This window comes from Leptodactylus fuscus, chromosome 6 (genome assembly GCF_031893055.1).
Source record: "Leptodactylus fuscus isolate aLepFus1 chromosome 6, aLepFus1.hap2, whole genome shotgun sequence".
NCBI classification, from domain to species: Eukaryota; Metazoa; Chordata; class Amphibia; order Anura; family Leptodactylidae; genus Leptodactylus; species Leptodactylus fuscus.
The window spans coordinates 58,549,494-58,574,411 of record NC_134270.1 but is presented as its reverse complement, the minus strand read 5'-3'; the positions used below and the strand labels follow the sequence as shown (position 1 = coordinate 58,574,411).

General features: G+C 45.0%; 3 protein-coding genes across 5 annotated transcripts in view; 2 read left to right on the top strand and 1 right to left on the bottom strand.

Moving 5' to 3' along the window:
* The window catches only part of GLB1L2 (galactosidase beta 1 like 2), a 50,387-nt gene extending 34,215 nt beyond the window's left edge, over positions 1-16,172 (top strand). The window contains exons 15-19 of the mRNA XM_075280043.1: positions 838-916; positions 3,204-3,291; positions 14,600-14,711; positions 15,071-15,187; positions 15,493-16,172. Coding sequence (XP_075136144.1) covers positions 838-916; positions 3,204-3,291; positions 14,600-14,711; positions 15,071-15,187; positions 15,493-15,579 — 483 coding nt within the window. The 3' untranslated portion in view covers positions 15,580-16,172. The remainder of the gene's footprint in view (positions 1-837; positions 917-3,203; positions 3,292-14,599; positions 14,712-15,070; positions 15,188-15,492) is intronic.
* Positions 1-24,918, top strand: part of VPS26B (VPS26 retromer complex component B) — a 188,144-nt gene that overhangs the window by 88,626 nt on the left and 74,600 nt on the right. The gene's annotated exons all lie outside the window — the stretch shown is intronic.
* Positions 19,940-24,918, bottom strand: part of B3GAT1 (beta-1,3-glucuronyltransferase 1) — a 49,261-nt gene continuing 44,282 nt past the window's right edge. For all 3 annotated transcript variants that reach the window (XM_075280047.1, XM_075280046.1, XM_075280048.1), the window contains 3 exons: positions 23,347-23,643; positions 21,892-21,992; positions 19,940-20,781 (listed from right to left, as the gene is read on the bottom strand). In XM_075280047.1, coding sequence (XP_075136148.1) covers positions 21,906-21,992; positions 23,347-23,643 — 384 coding nt within the window. In that variant the 3' untranslated portion in view covers positions 19,940-20,781; positions 21,892-21,905. The remainder of the gene's footprint in view (positions 20,782-21,891; positions 21,993-23,346; positions 23,644-24,918) is intronic.

The following is a 24,918-nucleotide window of genomic DNA, read 5'->3' as shown; positions in this document are numbered from 1 at the left end:
TTGGTATTTTTCAATAGCTCCCACTGTTTTTTGATGCCTGATATGTTACTATCAATAGGGCGGTACCATGCAGGGGGTGGGATTCAGAGCTCCAATCAGAGGTGGACAGTGTCAGAACTCCGATTCACACCCCCTTGTCTGACACACCCACCTGACAGTAGAGAACTTAAGTAACATATCAGGAACCAAAACCATCTGCACTGATTGCTCAGGAAAGGTGGGGGCTACAGAAAGAATTTGGCAGAGTTGGTGAAAGGTCCTCTATAAAATCTCTGCTTGCTGTCAGTAATGTGAGAATTTTATTTACCATCTAGGCTAAAAACCTGTCCTGATCACATAGAAGATACTGCTCTGTACAGGTATCCAGCCTCAGATTGCTGACAGTGATAAAATATATCAATAAAATATTAAGGAAGTCAAATATGAACAGCCATAGTTGTGAACACTTCATTGTATGATTCTTTTTCCTACATATTATGTAGGAAACCTGGTTATGCTTCGTTCACACTTGTGCCCCGTCCAGTGTTTGCCATTCAGCTGGGTTTCCGTCCTCAGCCCCGGCACAAAGTCCTGCGTGTCTGACTTTGTGTCCGGCTAAAAAAACGGTTTCTCCGCGGAGAGGCCGCAGGCGGACACCGGCGTTCACCTTTACAAACCCATTCAAGTGATTGGGTTTTAAAGGTGACCGCCGGGTTTCCGTCCCCTGTCCAGTTTCACCAGGGCTGAGGACGGAAACCTGTCGGAATGGCAAACACTGGACAGGGGCGCATGTGTGAACGCCCCCTAGTAGACAGCTACCTATTTCCTGTATGGTTAAGGACACTAATCTTATTCCAGGGTTACCGAAAGCTGCGAATATTAGTAGAAAACTGCGGACGAGTTAACTATGGACCCAAAATAAATGATCAGCGTAAAGGTAACTATAGATCTTTATTACACTTCTTATAAAGCACTGGGGGAGGGGATGATTCTTAGTGTTATGTATCTCTACATGTGTGCTGAATAGCTCTATTGTAGCAGTCAAATACGGTACTTATTCCACTACTAGTACATTGGACCTGTAAGTACCAGCAGAATACGGCCGCTATAGTTCCATACAACATAAGTGAGAGAGAACTAATGACGGCAAAAAAGCAGCGTGAATCCTCTCATACCTACTGCCTTGTAATGCCGTCCATGCCTACATGTTTAATGGAATTCATGAATCAGAAACCTAAAGGAATTTCTTAGTCATCTCCAAACTATGAATATTATTCATCTTTTATCCAATATTCTCTTCTGATAAATTTCATAATATATTTTTATAGAGATCTGCTGTCTTTTTTTTCTATTACGATCCTTGCATAGACATAGCACAAGTTCTGTCTGCCTGTATCCACTGCTAGAGCAATATATGGCATGCAGATTTATGATGGACATCCACAGTAGCTGTGTAAATCTGTATGTAATGAGCTCCCCCTGGTGGTTGCAGGCAGATAGAACTTTATGATATATCCTGGATGTTTGATGTAAAGCGTATTATGTTAGTAAGATGCATTGAATTTTGGATCTAAGTACAATGATGTACATGATAAATGGTCAGAATGTTTTATTTATTTTTTTTTACTCCTACATGGCGACTAAAATGGTTGCCAGAGCAACTGAGAATTTGCCAAGACTTTTCAACCTTAAGCCTTTTTGAGACTAGACCCACATTCACACTTCATAAAGATAAAAAAGCAGATGCAGCATACGCATCTGCATGAGAAGATGGCCACAAATGTTGACATCAACTCTATAGGTGGCCTTAGGATGCAAATGTAGTCCATTATAATAGTGAAGCAAAAAGCCTTCAGTTTCCTGCTCCATCCTTAAAGGGGTTGTCCGGGTTATAATTTTATTTCTACACTAAGCTAAACCCCCCCCCCACACACACCTTCTAACTTAGTTTACAAAAAAATCTATATTTACATGATCGCCAGGGCACATTTTCAGATTTTATGGTGATGTTCTGTTTCCTCGTCTCCGAAACGTCACCAATACTAGCCATGTAGACTAAAGCACAGGTAACTGACCTAATGTACAAGAGAAGCTTTGGCCAAATGTGTCTCCAAGATTAGCTCCTTATTATCAGCTCGTCCTTAGTAACCCGCAGCAGACATTGTCTGAAATCCATCTTTAAAGAGAACCTTTCACTGATTTGGACACAGGCAGTTCTATATACTGCTGGAAATCCGACAGTGCGCTGAATTCCGGTACCGTAGCTATTCACAGTCAGAAGGGTGTTTCTGACACTTTTTCAAGACCGTCCTTCTGTTCAAGCAGCGCCAATAGCGCTGTACAGTGTGAGCGGGGAGGAACGCCCCCTCCCTCTGCACACAGTGCTCATCCATAGACGAGTATTATCAGGAGGGGAGGGGTTGTTCCTCCCCGCTCACACAGCACAGCGCTATTGGTGCTGCTGTGCAGAAGGACGGTCCTAACAAAGTGTCAGAAATGCCCTTCTGACTGTAAACAGCTACGGTACTGGGACTGATAGCTCTTCACCCAGGGCACGGATCGGGAAAACCAACAGTGCCCTGAATTCAGCGCACTATTTGCTTTCCAGCAGTATATAGAACTGCCTGTGCCCCAAACCATGAAAGGTCCTCTTTAAGGCTTTATACATATGACAGTGACATTTTGATGGATCTAACTGCCATTAAACACAAACCTGTCTGTTTTATCAGCTGTTTTAAATCCACTTTGTTTTTGATTGCTGAGTGTCATCCTATTTGCATCAGAAGAAGAAAACGGATGAATTGACCCAACCCACTGATCCATTTTTAACAGACATAAAAAAAGATGTCAATCTGTTGTACATGAGTTAAAAACAGATCAATGTATTCTTACTGGGTCTATTTGTCTTTCAAAATGGATAAAGATAATGTCCGTTTTTTACGGCTGTGAAAAATGAACTGTCAAAAAAACCGGACATGTGAATAGACGCATCGAATTTGATGTTTTCAAGTCAGACGATTGATGGACGGTGCAGAAATAGATTCAGACATCCGTTTTTCACTGTTGTGTGAATAAGCCCTAATAGTCCATTTCAGTTATCCATACTTCTGGACATATTAGACATCACAAGGTACAGAATTGAGATTTATTGAGCTGTCTACGTTTACAGACAATTGGTAAATCTTCTAATGATGCTTCTATTACTCTCTCTGTCCCTGGCTCAGGTCTCGTTGGTGACGTTTTCCTGAGAGGTGTTCCCCTGAGGAATTATAGGATCTACAGCCTGGATATGAATTCAACCTTCATTAACAGGTGAGAAATGGAAGCCATATATGAACAGAAAAAAAAAACCCAATGGAACCAACGAGCACAAATCATACTATACTAAATACTGTACTAAACCCATAGTGTAAAAAATGTAGTGTTAGACAAAAAAGTCAGTGAAGAAACATGTCGGGCCACGCTCATTTTGCACAAGGACATGCAGAACACTTGTAAGAGGAATGATCACTAAAGAGAACGTTCCCACAGCACTTATTTGTGCACTCCCAGTGTATGAGGATTATTTGTCATTGAATGAGCAGACACTCACTCATCGGGTGATCAGCGGTGCCAATAGACAATCTGATTATTGGGAACAAGTGTTCAGATCTTTTGAATAGAAATATTTCCATTTATCCCTACGTTACGATCAATTTATTATGGTTTACCTACTCATATTCCCCATTTACATGCACCTGACATGTTTGCATTCATATACTGATGCTTACTGCATGTTGCATAAAGCAGTCTTCATACTTCACATCATTGGGGAAGATTTATTTATCCCTCTAGGCCAGTTTTTGGCATAGAGGGATGATAAGTGGAGCAGATTTGGTGCAAGGCCCTTTCTTGCACCGTGTTCCACAGCCCATTTTCTACCTCACTTACCCCATAGTGCGTATGAGGATGGAGTGGGGCAGGGTGGGCCGGGATGCCTCAGCCAGACATATTCATTATAACTAGAGATGAGCGAACAGTGTTCTATCGAACTCATGTTCGATCGGATATTAGGCTGTTCGGCATGTTCGAATCGAATCGAACACCGCGTGGTAAAGTGCGCCATTACTCGATTCCCCTCCCACCTTCCCTGGCGCCTTTTTTGCTCCAATAACAGCGCAGGGTAGGTGGGACAGGAACTACGACACCGGTGACGTTGAAAAAAGTAGGCAAAACCCATTGGCTGCCGAAAACATGTGACCTCTAATTTAAAAGAACAGCGACGCCCAGGTTCGCGTCATTCTGAGCTTGCAATTCACCGGGGACGGAGGTTTCCGTCCAGTTAGCTAGGGCTTAGATTCTGGGTAGGCAGGGACAGGCTAGGATAGGAAGGAGAAGACAACCACAACAGCTCTTGTAAGAGCTAAATTCCAGGGAGAAGCTTGTTAGTGTAACGTGGCACTGACGGGCTCAATCGCCGCAACCCAGCTTTCCCAGGATCCTGAATGGAATACACTGACAGTGTATTCCCGTATACCCCATATATACACCCCAAATCCCCGTTCCAACGGTGTGCCCCCCCCCCCTTCACCTCAGAAATACCCTGCAAGTCCCCTAGCAATAGGATTGGGGCTATATACACCCACAATTTTTGCTACTGGTATATAGTGCCATTGTCTGACTGGGAATTCAAAGAATATATTGGGTTTACAAATACCCTCATTTCTTGCTACTGCCATATAGAGCCAGTTTCTGACTGGGAATTCAAAGAATATATTGGGGTTACGTGCACCCACAATTTTTGCTACTGCCATATAGTGCCATTGTCTGACTGGGAATTCAAAGAATATATTGGGGTTACGTGCACCCACAATTTTTGCTACTGCTATATAGTGCCATTGTCTGACTGGGAATTCAAAGAATATATTGGGGTTACGTGCACCCACAATTTTTGCTACTGGTATTTAGTGCCATTGTCTGACTGGGAATTCAAAGAATATATTGGGGTTACGTGCACCCACAATTTTTGCTACTGCTATATAGTGCCATTGTCTGACTGGGAATTCAAAGAATATATTGGGTTTACAAATACCCTCATTTCTTGCTACTGCCATATAATGCCAGTTTCTGACTGGGAATTCAAAGAATATATTGGGGTTACAAATACCCTCATTTCTTGCTACTGCCATATAGTGCCATTGTCTGACTGGGAATTCAAAGAATATATTGGGGTTACAAATACCCTCATTTCTTGCTACTGCCATATAGTGCCAGTTTCTGACTGGGAATTCAAAGAATATATTGGGGTTACGTGCACCCACAATTTTTGCTACTGCTATATAGTGCCATTGTCTGACTGGGAATTCAAAGAATATATTGGGGTTACGTGCACCCACAATTTTTGCTACTGGTATATAGTGCCATTGTCTGACTGGGAATTCAAAGAATATATTGGGGTTACGTGCACCCACAATTTTTGCTACTGCTATATAGTGCCATTGTCTGACTGGGAATTCAAAGACTATATTGGGTTTACAAATACCCTCATTTCTTGCTACTGCCATATAGTGCCAGTTTCTGACTGGGAATTCAAAGAATATATTGGGGTTATAAATACCCTCATTTCTTGCTACTGCCATATAGTGCCATTGTCTGACTGGGAATTCAAAGAATATATTGGGGTTACAAATACCCTCATTTCTTGCTACTGCCATATAGTGCCAGTTTCTGACTGGGAATTCAAAGAATATATTGGGGTTACGTGCACCCACAATTTTTGCAACTGCTATATAGTGCCATTGTCTGACTGGGAATTCAAAGAATATATTGGGGTTACGTGCACCCACAATTTTTGCTACTGCTATATAGTGCCATTGTCTGACTGGGAATTCAAAGAATATATTGGGGTTACGTGCACCCACAATTTTTGCTACTGGTATTTAGTGCCATTGTCTGACTGGGAATTCAAAGAATATATTGGGGTTACGTGCACCCACAATTTTTGCTACTGCTATATAGTGCCATTGTCTGACTGGGAATTCAAAGACTATATTGGGTTTACAAATACCCTCATTTCTTGCTACTGCCATATAGTGCCAGTTTCTGACTGGGAATTCAAAGAATATATTGGGGTTACAAATACCCTCATTTCTTGCTACTGCCATATAGTGCCATTGTCTGACTGAGAATTCAAAGAATATATTGGGGTTACAAATACCCTCATTTCTTGCTACTGCCATATAGTGCCAGTTTCTGACTGGGAATTCAAAGAATATATTGGGGTTACGTGCACCCACAATTTTTGCTACTGCTATATAGTGCCATTGTCTGACTGGGAATTCAAAGAATATATTGGGGTTACGTGCACCCACAATTTTTGCTACTGGTATATAGTGCCATTGTCTGACTGGGAATTCAAAGAATATATTGGGGTTACGTGCACCCACAATTTTTGCTACTGCTATATAGTGCCATTGTCTGACTGGGAATTCAAAGACTATATTGGGTTTACAAATACCCTCATTTCTTGCTACTGCCATATAGTGCCAGTTTCTGACTGGGAATTCAAAGAATATATTGGGGTTATAAATACCCTCATTTCTTGCTACTGCCATATAGTGCCATTGTCTGACTGGGAATTCAAAGAATATATTGGGGTTACAAATACCCTCATTTCTTGCTACTGCCATATAGTGCCAGTTTCTGACTGGGAATTCAAAGAATATATTGGGGTTACGTGCACCCACAATTTTTGCAACTGCTATATAGTGCCATTGTCTGACTGGGAATTCAAAGAATATATTGGGGTTACGTGCACCCACAATTTTTGCTACTGCTATATAGAGCCAGTTTCTGACTGGGAATTCAAAGAATATATTGGGGTTACGTGCACCCACAATTTTTGCTACTGCCATATAGTGCCATTGTCTGACTGGGAATTCAAAGAATATATTGGGGTTACGTGCACCCACAATTTTTGCTACTGGTATATAGTGCCATTGTCTGACTGGGAATTCAAAGAATATATTGGGTTTACAAATACCCTCATTTCTTGCTACTGCCATATAGTGCCAGTTTCTGACTGGGAATTCAAAGAATATATTGGGGTTACAAATACCCTCATTTCTTGCTACTGCCATATAGTGCCATTGTCTGACTGGGAATTCAAAGAATATATTGGGGTTACAAATACCCTCATTTCTTGCTACTGCCATATAGTGCCAGTTTCTGACTGGGAATTCAAAGAATATATTGGGTTTACAAATGCCCTCATTTCTTGCTACTGCCATATAGTGCCAGTTTCTGACTGGGAATTCAAAGAATATATTGGGGTTACGTGCACCCACAATTTTTGCTACTGCTATATAGTGCCATTGTCTGACTGGGAATTCAAAGAATATATTGGGGTTACGTGCACCCACAATTTTTGCTACTGCTATATAGTGCCATTGTCTGACTGGGAATTCAAAGAATATATTGGGGTTACGTGCACCCACAATTTTTGCTACTGGTATATAGTGCCATTGTCTGACTGGGAATTCAAAGAATATATTGGGGTTACAAATACCCTCATTTCTTGCTACTGCCATATAGTGCCAGTTTCTGACTGGGAATTCAAAGAATATATTGGGGTTACAAATACCCTCATTTCTTGCTACTGCCATATAGTGCCAGTTTCTGACTGGGAATTCAAAGAATATATTGGGGTTACGTGCACCCACAATTTTTGCTATTGGTATATAGTGCCATTGTCTGACTGGGAATTCAAAGAATATATTGGGGTTACAAATACCCTCATTTCTTGCTACTGCCATATAGTGCCAGTTTCTGACTGGGAATTCAAAGAATATATTGGGGTTACGTGCACCCACAATTTTTGCTACTGCTATATAGTGCCATTGTCTGACTGGGAATTCAAAGAATATATTGGGGTTACAAATACCCTCATTTCTTGCTACTGCCATATAGTGCCAGTTTCTGACTGGGAATTCAAAGAATATATTGGGTTTACAAATACCCTCATTTCTTGCTACTGCCATATAGTGCCAGTTTCTGACTGGGAATTCAAAGAATATATTGGGGTTACGTGCACCCACAATTTTTGCTACTGCTATATAGTGCCATTGTCTGACTGGGAATTCAAAGAATATATTGGGGTTACGTGCACCCACAATTTTTGCTACTGCTATATAGTGCCATTGTCTGACTGGGAATTCAAAGAATATATTGGGGTTACGTGCACCCACAATTTTTGCTATTGGTATATAGTGCCATTGTCTGACTGGGAAGTCAAAGAATATATTGGGTTTACAAATACCCTCATTTCTTGCTACTGCTATATAGTGCCAGTTTCTGACTGGGAATTCAAAATGCGCAAGGCTCCCGGAAAGGGACGTGGACGAAGCCGTGGGCGAGGTCGGGGGAATGGTTCTGGGGAGCAAGGTAGCAGTGAAGCCACAGGGCGTCCCGTGCCTACTCCTGTGGGGCAGCAAGCATTGCGCCACTCCACAGTGCCAGGGTTGCTTGCCACATTAACTAAACTGCAGGGTACAAACCTTAGTAGGCCCGAGAACCAGGAACAGGTCTTGCAATGGCTGTCGGATAACGCTTACAGCACATTGTCCAGCAGCCAGTCAGACTCTGCCTCCTCTCCTCCTATTACCCAACAGTCTTGTCCTCCTTCCTCCCAAAATTCCCAAGCTTCACAGAACAATAACCCCAACTGTCCCTGCTCCCCAGAGCTGTTCTCCGCTCCTTTCATTGTCCCTCAACCTGCCCCTCCACGTCGCGATTCCACGAACCTAACAGAGGAGCATCTGTGTCCAGATGCTCAAACACTAGAGTCTCCTCCTTCTCCGTTCGATTTGATGGTGGATGACCAGCAACCCACCCTCATCGACGATGATGTGACGCAGTTGCCGTCAGGGCATCCAGTTGACCTGTGCATTGTGCGGGAGGAGGAGATGAGACAGGAGTTGGAAGAGGAAGTGGTGGATGATGAGGACACTGACCCGACCTGGACAGGGGGGATGTCAAGCGGGGAAAGTAGTGTGGATGTTGAGGCAGGTGCAGCACCAAAAAGGGTAGCTAGAGGCAGAGGCAGAGGTCAGTAGCTTAGGCGAAGCCAGGCCACACCCGGAATCTCCCAAGATGTTCCAGTTCGTACCCAGCCCCGAAAAACTCCCACCTCAAGGGCACGTTTCTCGAAGGTGTGGAGTTTTTTCAAGGAATGCGCCGAGGACAGATATAGTGTTGTCTGCACAATTTGCCTCTCGAAATTGATTAGGGGCTCTGAGAAGAGCAACCTGTCCACCACTTCAATGCACCGTCATTTGGAATCCAAGCACTGGAATCAGTGGCAGGCAGCAACGGCAGGACAAAGGCCGCCTGCCGTTCACGCCACTGCCACTGCCTCTGCCTCTGCCACTGCCACTGCTGACTGTGCTGGCGATGCACTCCAGAGGACGAGCCAGGACACCACTTCATCTGCCTCCGCCACTTTGTTGACTTCTTCCTCATCCTCCCCTGTTCCTGTCTTATCTCCTTCTCCTGCACCATCAAAGGCACCATCAGGCGCTTCTTTACAACAACCCACCATCTCTCAGACATTGGAGCGGCAGCAGAAATACACTGCTAACCACCCACACGCGCAAGCCTTGAACGCCAACATCGCTAAACTGCTGGCCCAGGAGATGTTGGCGTTCCGGCTTGTTGAAACTCCCGCCTTCCTGGACCTGATGGCAACTGCGGCACCTCGCTATGCCGTCCCTAGCCGTCACTACTTCTCCCGGTGTGCCGTCCCCGCCTTGCACCAGCACGTGTCACTCAACATCAGGCGGGCCCTTAGTTCCGCGCTTTGCACAAAGGTCCACTTGACCACCGACGCATGGACAAGTGCATGCGGACAGGGACGCTACATTTCACTGACGGCACACTGGGTGAATGTAGTTGAGGCTGGGACTGCTTCCCAAACTGGCCCGGTGTACCTCGTCTCCCCGCCTAACATTCCTGGCAGGGACACGAGAAGAACACCCCCCTCCTCCTCCACCGCCTCCTCCTCCGACACCGCCTCCTCCTCCGCCACCGCCTCCTCCTCCGCTGTTAGATTGACCCCAGCTACGAGTTGGAAACGTTGCAGCACTGGCGTTGGTAGACGTCAGCAGGCCGTGCTGAAGCTGATCAGCTTGGGGGACAGACAGCACACTGCCTCCGAGGTGAGGGATGCCCTCCTCGATGAGACGGCAATATGGTTTGAGCCGCTGCACCTGGGCCCAGGCATGGTCGTTTGTGATAACGGCCGGAACCTGGTAGCAGCTCTGGAGCTTGCCGGACTCCAACATGTTCCATGCCTGGCCCACGTCTTCAACCTAGTGGTGCAACGTTTCCTAAAGAGCTACCCCAATGTTCCAGAGCTACTGGTGAAAGTGCGGCGCATGTGCGCCCACTTTCGCAAGTCGACAGTAGCCGCTGCTAGCTTAAAATCTCTCCAGCAACGCCTGCATGTGCCACAACACCGGCTTTTGTGCGACGTCCCCACACGCTGGAACTCAACGTTTCAGATGTTGAATAGAGTGGTTGAGCAGCAGAGACCTTTGATGGAATACCAGCTACAAAACCCTAGGGTGCCACAAAGTCAGCTGCCTCAGTTTCTCATCCATGAGTGGCCATGGATGAGAGACCTTTGTGACATCCTACGGGTGTTTGAGGAGTCCACAAGGAGGGTGAGCTCTGAGGATGCGATGGTGAGCCTTACAATCCCGCTCTTGTGTGTTCTGAGAGAATCCCTGATTGACATCAGGGATAACTCAGATCACACAGAGGAGTCAGGGATAGCATCCGATCCGTCACAGCTGGAGAGTAGGTCCACACATCTGTCCGCTTCATCGCGTTTAATGGAGGAGGAGGAGGAGGAGGAAGAAGAGTTGTCCGATGATGTGATGGTGATACAGGAGGCTTCCGGGCAACTTCGAATCGTCCCATTGTTGCAGCGCGGATGGGTAGACATGGACGATGAGGAGGAAATGGAGATTGAACTTTCCGGTGGGGCCAGAGGAGTCATGCCAACTAACACTGTGGCAGACATGGCTGAGTTCATGTTGGGGTGCTTTACAACCGACAAGCGTATTGTCAAAATCATGGAGGACAACCAGTACTGGATCTTTGCTATCCTTGACCCCCGGTATAAAAACAACATCTCCTCTTTTATTCCGGTAGAGGGGAGGGCCAATCGCATCAATGCTTGCCACAAGCAATTGGTGCAGAATATGATGGAGATGTTTCCAGCATGTGACGTTGGCGGCAGGGAGGGCAGTTCCTCCAGTAGGCGACCAAGTTCTCACCGGTCCACACAAACAAGGGGCACACTGTCTAAGGTCTGGGACACCTTGATGGCACCCCCTCGCCAAAGTGCCGCCACGGAGGGTCCTAGTGTCACCAAGCGTGAGAAGTATAGGCGCATGTTGCGGGAATACCTTTCCGACCACAGCCCTGTCCTCTCCGACCCCTCTGCGCCCTACACGTATTGGGTGTCGAAGTTGGACCTGTGGCTTGAACTTGCCCTATATGCCTTGGAGGTGCTGTCCTGTCCTGCCGCCAGCGTCCTATCTGAGAGGGTGTTCAGTGCAGCCGGTGGCATCATCACTGACAAGCGCACCCGTCTGTCAGCTGAGAGTGCCGACCGGCTCACTTTGATAAAAATGAACCACCACTGGATAGAGCCTTCATTTTTGTGCCCACCTGTGTAAAGCACCCCAACATGAAACTCCATGTCTGTGCTCAACCTCTCCAATTCCTCCACATCCTCATACTCATCCACCATAAGCGTTGCACAATTCTGCTAATACTAGGCTCCCTCCACCATGATTTCCCCCAACTCTGCTGGTTAGAGGCTCCCTCCACCCTGATTTCCCCCAACTCTGCTGGTTAGAGGCTCCCTCCACCCTGCTTTCCCACAACTCTGCTGGTTAGTCTCCCTCCACCCTGATTTCCCACAACTCTGCTGGTTAGAGGCTCCCTCCACCCTGATTTCCCCCAACTCTGCTGGTTAGAGGCTCCCTCCACCATGAATTGGTCCAAACTGGGGTTTTTAGAGGCTCCCTCCACCATGAATTGGTCCAAACTGGGGTTTTTAGAGGCTCCCTCCACCATGAATTTGCCCAAACTGGGCTGGTTAGAGGCTCCCTCCACCATGAATTGGTCCAAACTGGGGTTTTTAGAGGCTCCCTCCACCATGAATTTGCCCAAACTGGGCTGTTTAGAGGCTCCCTCCACCATGAATTGGTCCAAACTGGGGTTTTTAGAGGCTCCTTCCACCATGAATTTGCCCAAACTGGGCTGTTTAGAGGCTCCCTCCACCATGAATTGGTCCAAACTGGGGTTTTTAGAGGCTCCCTCCACCATGAATTCGTCCAAACTGGGGTTTTTAGAGGCTCCCTCCACCATGAATTTGCCCAAACTGGGCTGGTTAGAGGCTCCCTCCACCATGAATTGGTCCAAACTGGGGATTTTAGAGGCTCCCTCCACCATGAATTGGTCCAAACTGGGGTTTTTAGAGGCTCCCTCCACCATGAATTGGTCCAAACTGGGGTTTTTAGAGGCTCCCTCCACCATGAATTGGTCCAAACTGGGGTTTTTAGAAGCTCCCTCCACCATGAATTTGCCCAAACTGGGCTGGTTAGAGGCTCCCTCCACCATGAATTGGTCCAAACTGGGGTTTTTAGAGGCTCCCTCCACCATGAATTGGTCCAAACTGGGGTTTTTAGAGGCTCCCTCCACCATGAATTTGCCCAAACTGGGCTGTTTAGAGGCTCCCTCCACCATGAATTGGTCCAAACTGGGGTTTTTAGAGGCTCCCTCCACCATGAATTGGTCCAAACTGGGTTTTTTAGAGGCTCCCTCCACCATGAATTGGTCCAAACTGGGCTGGTTAGAGGCTCCCTCCACCATGAATTGGTCCAAACTGGGGTTTTTAGAGGCTCCCTCCACCATGAATTGGTCCAAACTGGGGTTTTTAGAGGCTCCCTCCACCATGAATTTGCCCAAACTGGGCTGGTTAGAGGCTCCCTCCACCATGAATTGGTCCAAACTGGGGTTTTTAGAGGCTCCCTCCACCATGAATTTGCCCAAACTCTGCTGGTTAGAGGCTCAATCCACCCTGATTTTCAAAACAAATGTTGGTGCCAACCTCAACTTACTACAAGGGCCAAATTCACTGCTGGTGACAAGCTCTCCTCACTGCAAGTGCCAAATACATGTTTCAAGGTGTTTTCCTACTGTCAGAGAGGTGGTATTGAATGTGTAAAGTGTGTAGTTGTTAGGCTGTGATGTTGGGGTAATAGAGGGTCTTTGGTGTGTTAGATGCCCCCAGACATGCTTCCCCTGCTGTCCCAGTGTCATTCCAGAGGTGTTGGCATCATTTCCTGGGGTGTCATAGTGGACTTGGTGACCCTCCAAACACGGATTTGGGTTTCCCCCTTAACGAGTATCTGTTCCCCATAGACTATAATGGGGTTCGAAACCCGTTCGAACACACGAACAGTGAGCGGCTGTTCGATTCGAATTTCGAACCTCGAACATTTTAGTGTTCGCTCATCTCTAATTATAACTCATTCCAGGAGGAACCTGTATAAATCTCCATCTTGCATTGGGACGTATGAGTGAATTTTGATGAGACTGGAACGTTATTAATCACTTATTCCCTGCACCAGTTGAGTCTTTATTAATACTGGTGTGCGATATGTAGGTTTTTATAAACCTGCCCAAATTGGGATTACCAAGTCACCAGGCACTGTGGTACTAGAGTGCAAACTAAAGGGGAAACATGAATTTGTTTCCCATCATTGTGTCCATTTACATGTAAGGGAGCATTCACACGGTGTTACGTGCCGCGAGATTTGGCACGTAGACGCCGCGTGACCCTTTGCGTGCCGTACACGCTCCCATTGAGTTCAATGGGAGCGGGGAGCGTATGCGCCGCGCTAGTTTGCGGCCGTGAATAAATGCACGGCCGCAAACTAGCGCGGCGCATACGCTCCCATTGAACTCAATGGGAGCGTGTACGGCACGCAAAGGGTCACGCGGCGTCTACGTGCCAAATCTCGCGGCACGTAACACCGTGTGAATGCTCCCTAAGATTATATCTGAGATTCATCATTCCTACTCAAGTAAGGGCTAGTTCACACGTGAACTGCCCGCGCGGGTTTTGACAGAGAGAGAGACTCGGCGAGCCGCGTCTCTCTCTTGTCAAAACCCGCCCGCCGCGACCATCGCGGTCGCGGCTTTCACCTCCGCTGTCGGCTCAAATGAATGAACCGACATGGAGGGTGCTGCAGCCGGGCGGAAGCCGTGCGGCACAGCCCGCGCGGCTTCCGCCTGAAGAAAGAGCATGTCGCTTCTTTTCTCCGCTAGCAGCAGCCCGCCGCTAGCGGAGAAAAGAAGCCCGGCGGTCTCCATAGACCACCATTATAAGGAGAGGTTTTGGACGCGAAATCCGCTGTCAAAAACCTCCCCTTGTACTCACGTGTGAACTAGCCCTAATAGTGTGAATTATCTTCGATATGTACAAACCTTACCGGCCTCTGCGGCTTTACGGGCATGTTAACATGATGAGATCAAAGTGTCATCTTCTTCTTCCATTTTCTAGTCTGAACAATATCCAGTGGTCAGATGTAAGTGAAGAGAAGAAAGGCCCAGTATTCTGCCAGGGAGCACTGCAAGTCAACCATGCTCCGGCAGACACCTACCTGTCCATGAAGGTAAATCTGTCAGATCAATAATATACAAATGGGATCTACCTACAGTACAAGATGCAAATATACAGTGGGATCCAAACCTTTACATCCAACAATGATGGTTTCCACTGACTGTCTTGTTTATCAGGAGTTGCTGTCCTTGTGATCTGGGGATGGATTTACTGCTTACAGATGAGACCTTTTAGTTTCTGGGTTGCATATGGTTATACTGATATTACATCACTGGACGTTATTGTAATGTAGTGCACAGTAAATTTCTGCTTTCCTACTAGGCAATATTACCGCTCATGTTCTGACCCTTGTATCTTCTGATACTATTCCCTCTGTATGCTCTGACCTGACTGTTTTGCTTTCTGTTACAGGGCTGGAAGAAAGGAGTAGTATTTGTGAATGGGAAGAACCTGGGTCGATACTGGGATATAGGACCCCAAGAGACCCTCTATGTGCCTGGACCCTGGTTATGGCCAGGGATCAATACAGTAAGTAGCTTCATGCTTTCCTACATTTAGAGTCACAGCTTTGGGCAGTGGGTTCAGATTAAACCTTTGCACAAAATGTCTTAGTTCTTTCCTGGGTATTCCACTTTCCTCCCACATTCTCAACTGGGTCGACTGATTTCTTACAAAGTGGGACTTAGGGCAGGGACTGATTTGAGTGTTCGCTCTATTAGTATGGAGATCTGTTGTAATATAAATTCAGATCAGGTGAATTGCGAGAAGTCCAGACCTTGTGGCACTCTGCCCAATGGTAAATTGCTAAATTGTAATTCTACATTGTTTTGCAGATTACAATATTTGAAGAAGATGATGTCGGCAGCGCATTATATTCTGTGGATGCCCCTTACCTAGGCAGGACCCAGTATGTGGACTAGATGAAGCTACTGGATTTGTCTGAGGAGAAACTGTGAAATTTCCAAAGAAGCCAAAACCAGCCAGAATGTGGATTGTCCGAACATCCAGCCTTTGGCCCTTCATGTCGTCCATCCTCCATTGTCTGGCTCTCACGTCTAGCATCTGGATTACTGAGGTCCTATGGCCTAGACAGGAAACTAAATAACACCCTACAAAACACTCAGTGACTGGTGTAGACAATGCAGACTTCCTGCCACTTAAAGGAATCAATACAGATTTGGGACCAGAGTTGTGATATCTTTGCGCTCAACAGAAACATGAGAACAAGCCGAAGACACCTGAAGGTCACCGGCAGTACAACAAAGTCTTCCAAGGATCTAGATCTTTCAACGTAAAAACCCAATCCTTTTTTTTTTTCTGTGGAATTTTAAACATTTGTAAAAGCAAAAAAGACAAAGCTCTCAGGGTCCAGGATAATGTACAAATGATGAGGACTGTAATAACGGATTTTATATGTAATTTCTAGAAGATGTATTTAATGTTATTAATATGATGATCTCTTCCATCCATTTTATAAAAATAAAAAGATTTTTTTTCCCTTTTTTTGTTATAATAAAATCTCAGTTCATTGATAATAAGATGGTTTTGCCACCAAAATTTAACTTTTTTTTTCTAAATCAAATTTTATATTAAATATTTTAAAAAAAAATTTAAATTCCCGTGATATCTATTTTAGCTTTATTTTTTAATCCTAATAATCCTGCAGTTCCACATCTAGCCACTAAACAAATAATATGCTGACATTTTGTTTTCTTTGCAGCAGTGCCCTCACTTACCAGCATATTAATGATCATAGCTATCATGTATATGTAGATAAGACTCTGACAGTTGCACAAGTGACAGAACATGCCTAGAAAACTCTACCTTAGATCCATAGGGTTGGTTGACATCTGCTTTTGTATTCCATCTAGGGAGAGTCCACATTGGGACCCCCCGAACGGAATACAAACGCAACTGCAAGCGCTGTGCTGTAAAAGCACACGGACCCCATAGACTATAATATGGTCCGTGTGCTTGGCGCGCACTGCCCGCCCGAATCATGCGGTCAGGAAAGTAGCTTGGGAACCACTTTCCTGTCCGCATGATCCTTGCGGAGATCTGGCGGTAAGCACATGGACCCCATTATAGTCCATGTGCTTTTACTGCACAGCACTTTGCACTTGGTATTCCGTTTGGTGGGTCCCCATGCAGACTTCCCCAGACGGAATCCAAATGGTGATGTGAACGAGGGCATAGAGTCATCTCCAAGAAACAGGAAGGAACAGACTATTTTAGTTTTAGTGGCAAGAGGTGGAATTGCAAAATTTTTTGGATTTCTTTATAATACAGATAACATCGAAAATTAAAAACATCACCAAAACTTCTTAAAAAATGTTTTAAATAAAAATATTAAAAAAATATGAAAACTGGTGTATCGTACATGAGAACTAATATATGGCCCGATCGGCACAGGGACAGAGAGATTTATGAAAAGGTTGCAGCCTCTTTATAAATCGTTTGGACGTCTCTGCACCAGAATGGAAATCTAGGAAAATGCTGTGAGTTAAAATGAATCTGTGGGGCTGAGGTGTCCCCCGTCTGTCCTGAGCTGCACCCACATGTGCACAGGGTGGTGAGGCATGAATCAGGGCTTGTGGTGCACATTTGGAGTAAGAAAGGGCCTTGAGCCAAATGCGTACCACAATATTGTCTCTCTATACCGGATAACTGGAGTAGAAGGAATGATGAAACAGTTTTTCTGCTGTGGAAATTTTTCTGCAATGTGTGGATGGGATTAGCCAGAATCCCACCCACTTTGCATGTACTGTAAAACGCAGTGTTTTTTGTCTCTGCGTTTCCACGATGGCCAAAATGGGACTTCAGCCTAGAGGAGATAACTGTGTAAGGATGATGTGCTTTGCATTAATGGTCATTGTTAGTCATTTTCATTGATGGAGAAAAACAGAATGTGAGGTTGGCCCCATGGTGCGAAAATGCTGCATTTTGGAAGAACGCCATGTTTTACCTGTAAAGTACCTGCAAAGTGGATGGGATTCTGGCTAATCTCATCCGCACGTTGCAGAAAATAATCTACAGCAAAAATGCAGGTCAATTATACCAAATGAAACTCGTATTTACCTAGACGGTAGGTACAGAAAGTCTGCAGAGGAAAACTCTGCTACCTTATGGTGAAAAAACTGCAATGTTTTTGGTTGCGAATCGCTACATGATGCTAAGTCTGAAACAGCACCCTATTAATAAATAAAATTCTAGTCTGGACAATCCCTTTAAGTTTGCCACAATGTATCAGCCATATACTAGAATTTCTGTAGATTAAGTTGATTGGTTCAGTATTGGTGTAGGAGGCCACCACCGCTTTATGATGTGCAATTACACGGTCCAGTCATATTAATGTGACCACCGCCTGCTTTTGACATCAATGTTGAATAACCAATCGCAGAAGGCCCATGTCATCAGCCATCTGGGTGCACTTATCATTGTGGAAGGCACGATGGATCAACACATGTATGTATCTATCCTTGCGGATCATGTTCACCCCTACATGCGAATTGTTTTTCCTCAGGATGATGGCATCTACCAGCAGGACAATGCCACGTATCATAAAGCTCGCAGTGTACGTGCGTGGCTCGAGGAGCACCAGGATGAGTTTACCGTAGTCCCTTGGCCAGCAAATTCCCTGGACTTGAACCCAATTGAGAATCTGTGGGACCACCTCGATCGGGTTGTTTGCGCCATGGATGCTCAACCGTGTAACCTAGTGCAGCTGGCCATGGCACTGGAGTCAGCTTGGCTCATCATCCCAGTGAACATCACAACATCCTCTCTCTTCCTGCACGTCTCGCAGTGGTCCGCTCTGCCAAAGGTGGTTATTCTGGATTTTGACAGGTGGTCACATTAATGTGACTGGACTTTGTATATCCCCCCTCCCCCCCCCCCTCTACTAGACTCCAAGAACACCTGAAAAATTTCCAGTTGTAGATACGTAATTTCTATTAACCCTCATTCCAAACAGGTACTTGTCTATTTTACTTATGAAATACAAATATATATTTTCTTCTTCCTTTCGTACAAGTTGCAGAAAACAAGAAACATTTTAGACGACTTTTTCACAAACATTCATTTTTTTTTTTTCATTTTAAATATGCAAAGAAAAAAAAAAAGTTAAAATAAAACCAAATCTCGTTCCAGAAAAGAAAATAATCGTTTTAAAAACAGCAGCTTGTCGTATCTGCAGAAGTGGCACATGGAGGGCCGACAGCTCCTGTATCTCTGGTAAGTGCTCCCTCTTTCTCATTTCGTGGTAAGTGCATGTCTCAGTACGAAGGCTGCAGCAGCGTTGCGACTGACATTCGGCCTTCATTGCAGTCTTTTTTTTTTAGTATTGCAGAACTCTCCAGTTTATGTTCGGCTGACCAACCTCTGTATTGCAACGATAGGAAGAAAATTCATCACTGTAGCCAGAAGGGGGCGCTGTTTACAAGCAAGCTAATGTGTGATAAACATCTTCTCGATGTCCATCATTTATCAGCAAACACTGCGGCTATTCACCAAGCGGAACGTAAAGATTATTTCATGTTGGACATTCAGTATGCCCTCTAACAGAGCGGTGTATTCAGAGCAAAGACTTTTCAGGTTTAATATTAGTTTGTCTACAAGGGATTTAACAAGTAAACAAGGAGCTGAGCTTCACTGTCAGCAGCAAGTGTCTTAAGGAAATTGAAAGTCATAATACTGATAACGTTTCCCTCTGTCTGCACTCTCAATTTGCCCGTCTTTCTCCTTACAATATAATTAAACTTTTGGACAACTTCTAATTTTAAAAGGATATTTATATGCAGCTGCATACAGTGTAAAATCCCAATCGTGACTGTGTTTACAACCAGTGACATCTCTGGATATCATACAGGTAGGTACAACCTTAGTTGCAAGTTCCTACGTTTTATAATACCTGAGATATAGTCCCCCATCCTCATTTTCTCTTCACACAGCCCATAGGCCCTATTCACATCTGCATTCGGGTTTCCTTTTGGGGAGTCCACTTGGGGTCCCCCTGAACGGAAACCTATACACATTAAAAAGCGGTTACCTTCAGGAAACCCACGGACCCCATTGACTATAATGGAGTCCGTACAAAACGTGTGCTGCTTTGTCTATGGGGTCCGCGGTTTTCCCAGGTAAACACTTTTTAATGCGTATAGGTTTCCGTTCAGGGGATCCCCAAGTGGACTCCCCAAATACGGATGTGAATAGGGCCATAAACCGTACACAATGAGAATATGAGAATCAGGGGACAACTCTTAATAGAGAATCAAGGGATTTCACACAAAGGAGCCACAAATTGTTAATAAAGTATATTACAAAATGTATTAATGACATAAATACTGCAAGAAAATCAAAAGTTGTCTGAAAGTTTAGTTACGCTTTAATACCATCATCACTGAGCCTCCCCAAATCCTGTATTTGCCCCCATTCCCCCTGCATCCTCAGCTATACCTTCTGCCATGGTAGTTCCACTCTTGTTTAGATGCCATTAGTTGGAATTATTACATTTTGTAATACATGAAGACATGCAAACTCTAAAATTGGGATTTGCATATAGAATTTTTTTTATTGGCTGCAATAAGTTGATACGAGCTTGGAGCGACACTGGTAAATATTACCAAAGTTAGGAAACTGTCAGTAAGGTAATACCCAGATACAGTGATGAATTCAACCATTTCACAGAATGACCAGCAGATGGCAGCACAGAAGCCAGTTCCTGCAGAAGGGTCAGTGAATTGCACTGCTAATAATGGTGTAGATGTGAAGGATTACGGGAAGGTTCAGTCTTGGAGAAAAAAAAAAAAAATCACACCTGACTGCAGAGAATGGAGCGATAATGGCATAGGTTGTCACCATTTTTGTGTTTGTCACTGACCAGCAAGAGCACAGCTTTGTTTTGGGTGAGGGGTGAGGATCCTTTATAAGAGGACGCAGCTTTCTCCACATTTGTTTCTCCATCACATCTGCTGTGCTTTTAGAAAAATATACACATGGAGTCCTGTGCAAGCTTTAGGGCAAGGGACGATCAGTGCTTGAGAACTTGTCCCCAAAAATTTCTTGCTTGGTTGATCTACTTAAGAAGAGGCCCAGGCAGCGATCAGTAACCTAGAAAACAGCCCCTACATGGAGACAGAATACAAGAGACATTATATCCCAAAATGGAAGCCAAACACAGTTTATACTACAATGGTTCATGTTCAGAATAATGGGGATCAGAATTCATAAATCTGGTAAAATTTATTTCACTTTTACTTATGAGACTGAGGTATAACACATTCTATAACTATGCTGCAATGTTTATAGTTGTATATACCCATGGTATATACCAGGGGTCTCAATCTCGCGGCCCCCCGAACGATTTTGTGCGGCCCGCACAAGCCTAGGGACGCCGGATCCGAGTTGAATACATTGCGAGATGATTATATCCACTAGCCGCTACGTTCCGGCTAGTGGACATATAGGCGCGATGTGATGACGTCACATCATCACATCGCGCTTACAGGTCTATTAGTGAAACTGCAGGGCGCGGCGGGGGAGCATTGGATGGTGAGTATAAGTGTTTTTTTGTGTGATTGAGGTTGAATGAAGGGGCTCATGACACTGGGGGCAGACGAAGGGAGGGGGGAGAACGGCATGACACTGGGGCAGAAATGGAGGGACATGAATCTGGGGGCAGAGATGGGGGGACATGAATCTGTGGGCAGAGATGGGGGGACATGAATCTGGGGGCAGAGATGGAGAGGACATGAATCTGGGAGCATAGATGGGGGGGCATGAATCTGGGGGCAGAGATGGGGGGACATGAATCTGGGGGCAGAGATGGGGGGACATGAATCTGGGGGCAGAGATGGGGGGACATGAATCTGGGGGCAGAGTTGGGGGGGACATGAATCTGGGGGCAGAGATGGGGGGAAATGAATCTGGGGGCAGAGATGGGGGGACATGAATCTGGGGGCAGATGAAGGGTGTATATGTAACTGGGGGAAAGATGGAGGGGGGACATATAGTTTACGGGTGACTGTAGGAGGATTATACAGTGTGGGGGCACATGAAAAATGAATGGACGGAGTCAACATAAAAGTGGGTGGAGCTAAATTTGCCGCGGTGCGGCCCGCCGACTGGCTGGGATCTTGCTCTGCGGCCCACATGCTGAGTTGAGTTTGAGACCCCTGGTATATACTGTATGAATATATGTAATAGAGCTTCTTCCCCGAGAGGAAGGTACTCACCTGTGTACGTTTGTTCAGATTTCCACATTGGGGTCCGTGAATCCTTTCTTCCCCTCGTTCACCAGCACCGGCTTCTCTGTACGGGTGTGCCATACCAGGATCTGGAAACATTTACACATTGGGCAAAATTTGTTATACCATTTACTCAAATTTTCTGGTGTAGATTAGTAATAATATGTCCAATTGTGCGACACATTCCCTGTCCTGCGCCTCAGAATATTCCTCTTTATAAATCAGATATGCCTTCCTTGTGCCTGTCGGACCCTTTAATAAGGCTGATTAAAGAAAACCGAGTCTTAATAAATCTACCTCATCAAGTTGTCCAATACATTATCAGGAGGTCACTGGTTATGAGAACCACCTTTTTGCAAATTACCGGTTAGGGTGTTTTGAATCCATGGCGAGGGGGTCCAACATTATAGGCAGTTCTGTAACAACTAGATAAACCCTATAAAGAATATATACATGTATATACAATATACATAGGAATACTTATAATGGGAACCATTGCAACAATAGGAGAGATTTCCCGTGAAGCCAGAGATCTTGCAATGTTTGGCCCTTTACTGATCAACAACCTAATCTGATCAATGGCCAAACTTTCTGTAAATAAGCCTGAGGGTAAGTTCACACCGGGTTTTTTGGTCAGGATTTTGAGACCATATCCGCCTCAAAATCCTGACCAAAAATAAGGTTCCCATTGAAATCAATGGGAGCGCTTTCAGTTCTTTTTTTCCGGGAGCTGTTTGTTCCGGCTCCCGGAAAAAAGAAGCGACATGCTCATTCTTCAGACTGATTCGCCTCGCGATTTGACCTGAAGACACTCCCTCCTTCCGACTAAGCCATTTCATTGGGCCTAATCCGGGTCGGAGTGCATGACTGGATGCCGCTGTAGTGCATCGGCATTCAGTCGCGGCTATCCGTTTTTTGGTCCAGAACCTGAGGCGGCCTGAGGATCCGAACCAAAAAACCCCATGTGAAAGTTGTTCCTGCCCATGAAGGAACGGTCTGAATCTGACTTCATTTTGGCGGGGGGCTTCTATGTACTACTTGTGGTATAGACCGTGGCCATGGCCTATAGAAAGAGACAAGAAATATATCCATAAATTTTCTCCACCAATGATATTTGCCTTACTTGCTCAAAAATGAATTGAAGTGGAGGTTGGAAGCCCTGAGATACACTAAACCTCCAGATTGTCCCACAATATACTTTAGTTACATGTACGCTACCCTAAAAGTCAAATTGGTGGGAACTTGAACACTGGTCCTCCAAATGATCCTGATGGAGAATGACCGCTTATGTCTGGGCACTTCTCAGCAGTTGAGACCTTTTAAATGCTTGAAACTAGCATGGGAATTTCATGACTACTACTCTACCTGAACCCTGGGATTTTTGCAGCTTGAATTGCCATGTCCATCCCCTCCCTACTGGTGCTCTTTTTGGTTTTCACTTACCTTAGTGCAATTATCCGCTTTGGGCTCCAGGTCATTGAGGGTGACCAGCTCTCTCAGTAAGCTGCTCTCCTGATAGCCTCCTTTGACTCCTCGCAGTTTGAAATACGCCTGTGGCCGCTGTAGTATTAGCCGCAGATTGACGGCAAAGCCTGCCATGTCTATTGCAAATGGTCTGTGGGGATCGAACACTGTCTTCCATCCGTACACTTTTCCAGCAGCGTTGACTTTGGGTGACTCATACCGCAGGCCTCCAACAAAAGCCACCGGCCACACTGACACTTTCCTGGTGTTCCGCATCTACAGACAAAACATCAGTTTAGCCTTCTCAACACCCAGTATAATCCTGAGCTGAATGGTCACAAATAACACATTCCTAGTTTCTACATAAGGTTTACTTCTGTGATGAGCATGCTGGGAAGTGTAGTACCACAACCTCCATACAATAGAAAGTTCTACACAGTGCAAAGATAAATATCTATAACATATCATATATTGTGTGATGCAGGATGATAAATCTGTTGCATTATTAGACTGTGCTACACCTCCTATCATACTAAATATACCAATATTTTGGAGCATGTTTGTCGCACCTTGTTGTAATGTAAACTGTGTCCACTTACCAATAAGTTATGCCACATTCACACAAAGCCACATCCTTTTTTAAAAATCTTGAAAGAGTCTAAAACGTGTCTAATGCTGAGGCCCCACATTTCGGAAATGCAGCTTTTTTTGTTGCAGATTTTTTGCGTTTTTTTGAGCCAAAGCCAAGAATGGCTACAAAAGTACTAAAGGAATGGGAATTATATAGGAAGCTCTGATACTTCTCCCTTCTGCTCGTTCCACTCCTAGTTTTGGCTCAAAAAACCGCCACAAAATCTGCAACAAAACAAGCTGCATTTCCGCAATGAGGGATTTTAGCCTAAGACAATTGATAAATGTTGCACAAGACATGTTAGATAGGTTTATGGTGGAAATTACACCAAAATTCTGGTGCATTTTGCAAAGTAGATCTCCCCCAATTTGCCTGCTTGTCAGAGCTAAAAATAAAGTCTGTACTAACATAAGGCTAGGTTTACATGAAACATGATGGAATATAGGAAACATTTGACATGGCTTTCCACCTCAGATTCCACTATATATTCCGGCCCTGGACCTTCGCTCTAGTAGGGTGGCCGTGGCTTTGCTAGTTGAGTATCCTCAAATACAATATCAGCCTGAGCCTCAGTCCATGGGTTCAGCAGTGGAATCCACGGGAAGATCAAGCAGTCAATAGTAGGCATATTCCGGCTGGTATTTGTGGTGATTTTGAGGTGGAATTTGTATCAGAATCAAATGTTCCAACTGTATCTCTGTGATCTACCTATATCAGCAATACAGATCTCACTTCTGTGCTGACATTTTGCTCCTGTGTCTCAGTGCAGGTAGTCATTTCAGAGTCCATACTGTTTAGCTCGCAGAGGATTGTGTAGACCAAATAATATTGTAAGAAACCCTCAGCAGTAAGAAGTTAGTTAAAGAGGGTCATGAAACCATGAAAGTGTGCTGAAATCACAGCAGCTTTCCCTGTATGTG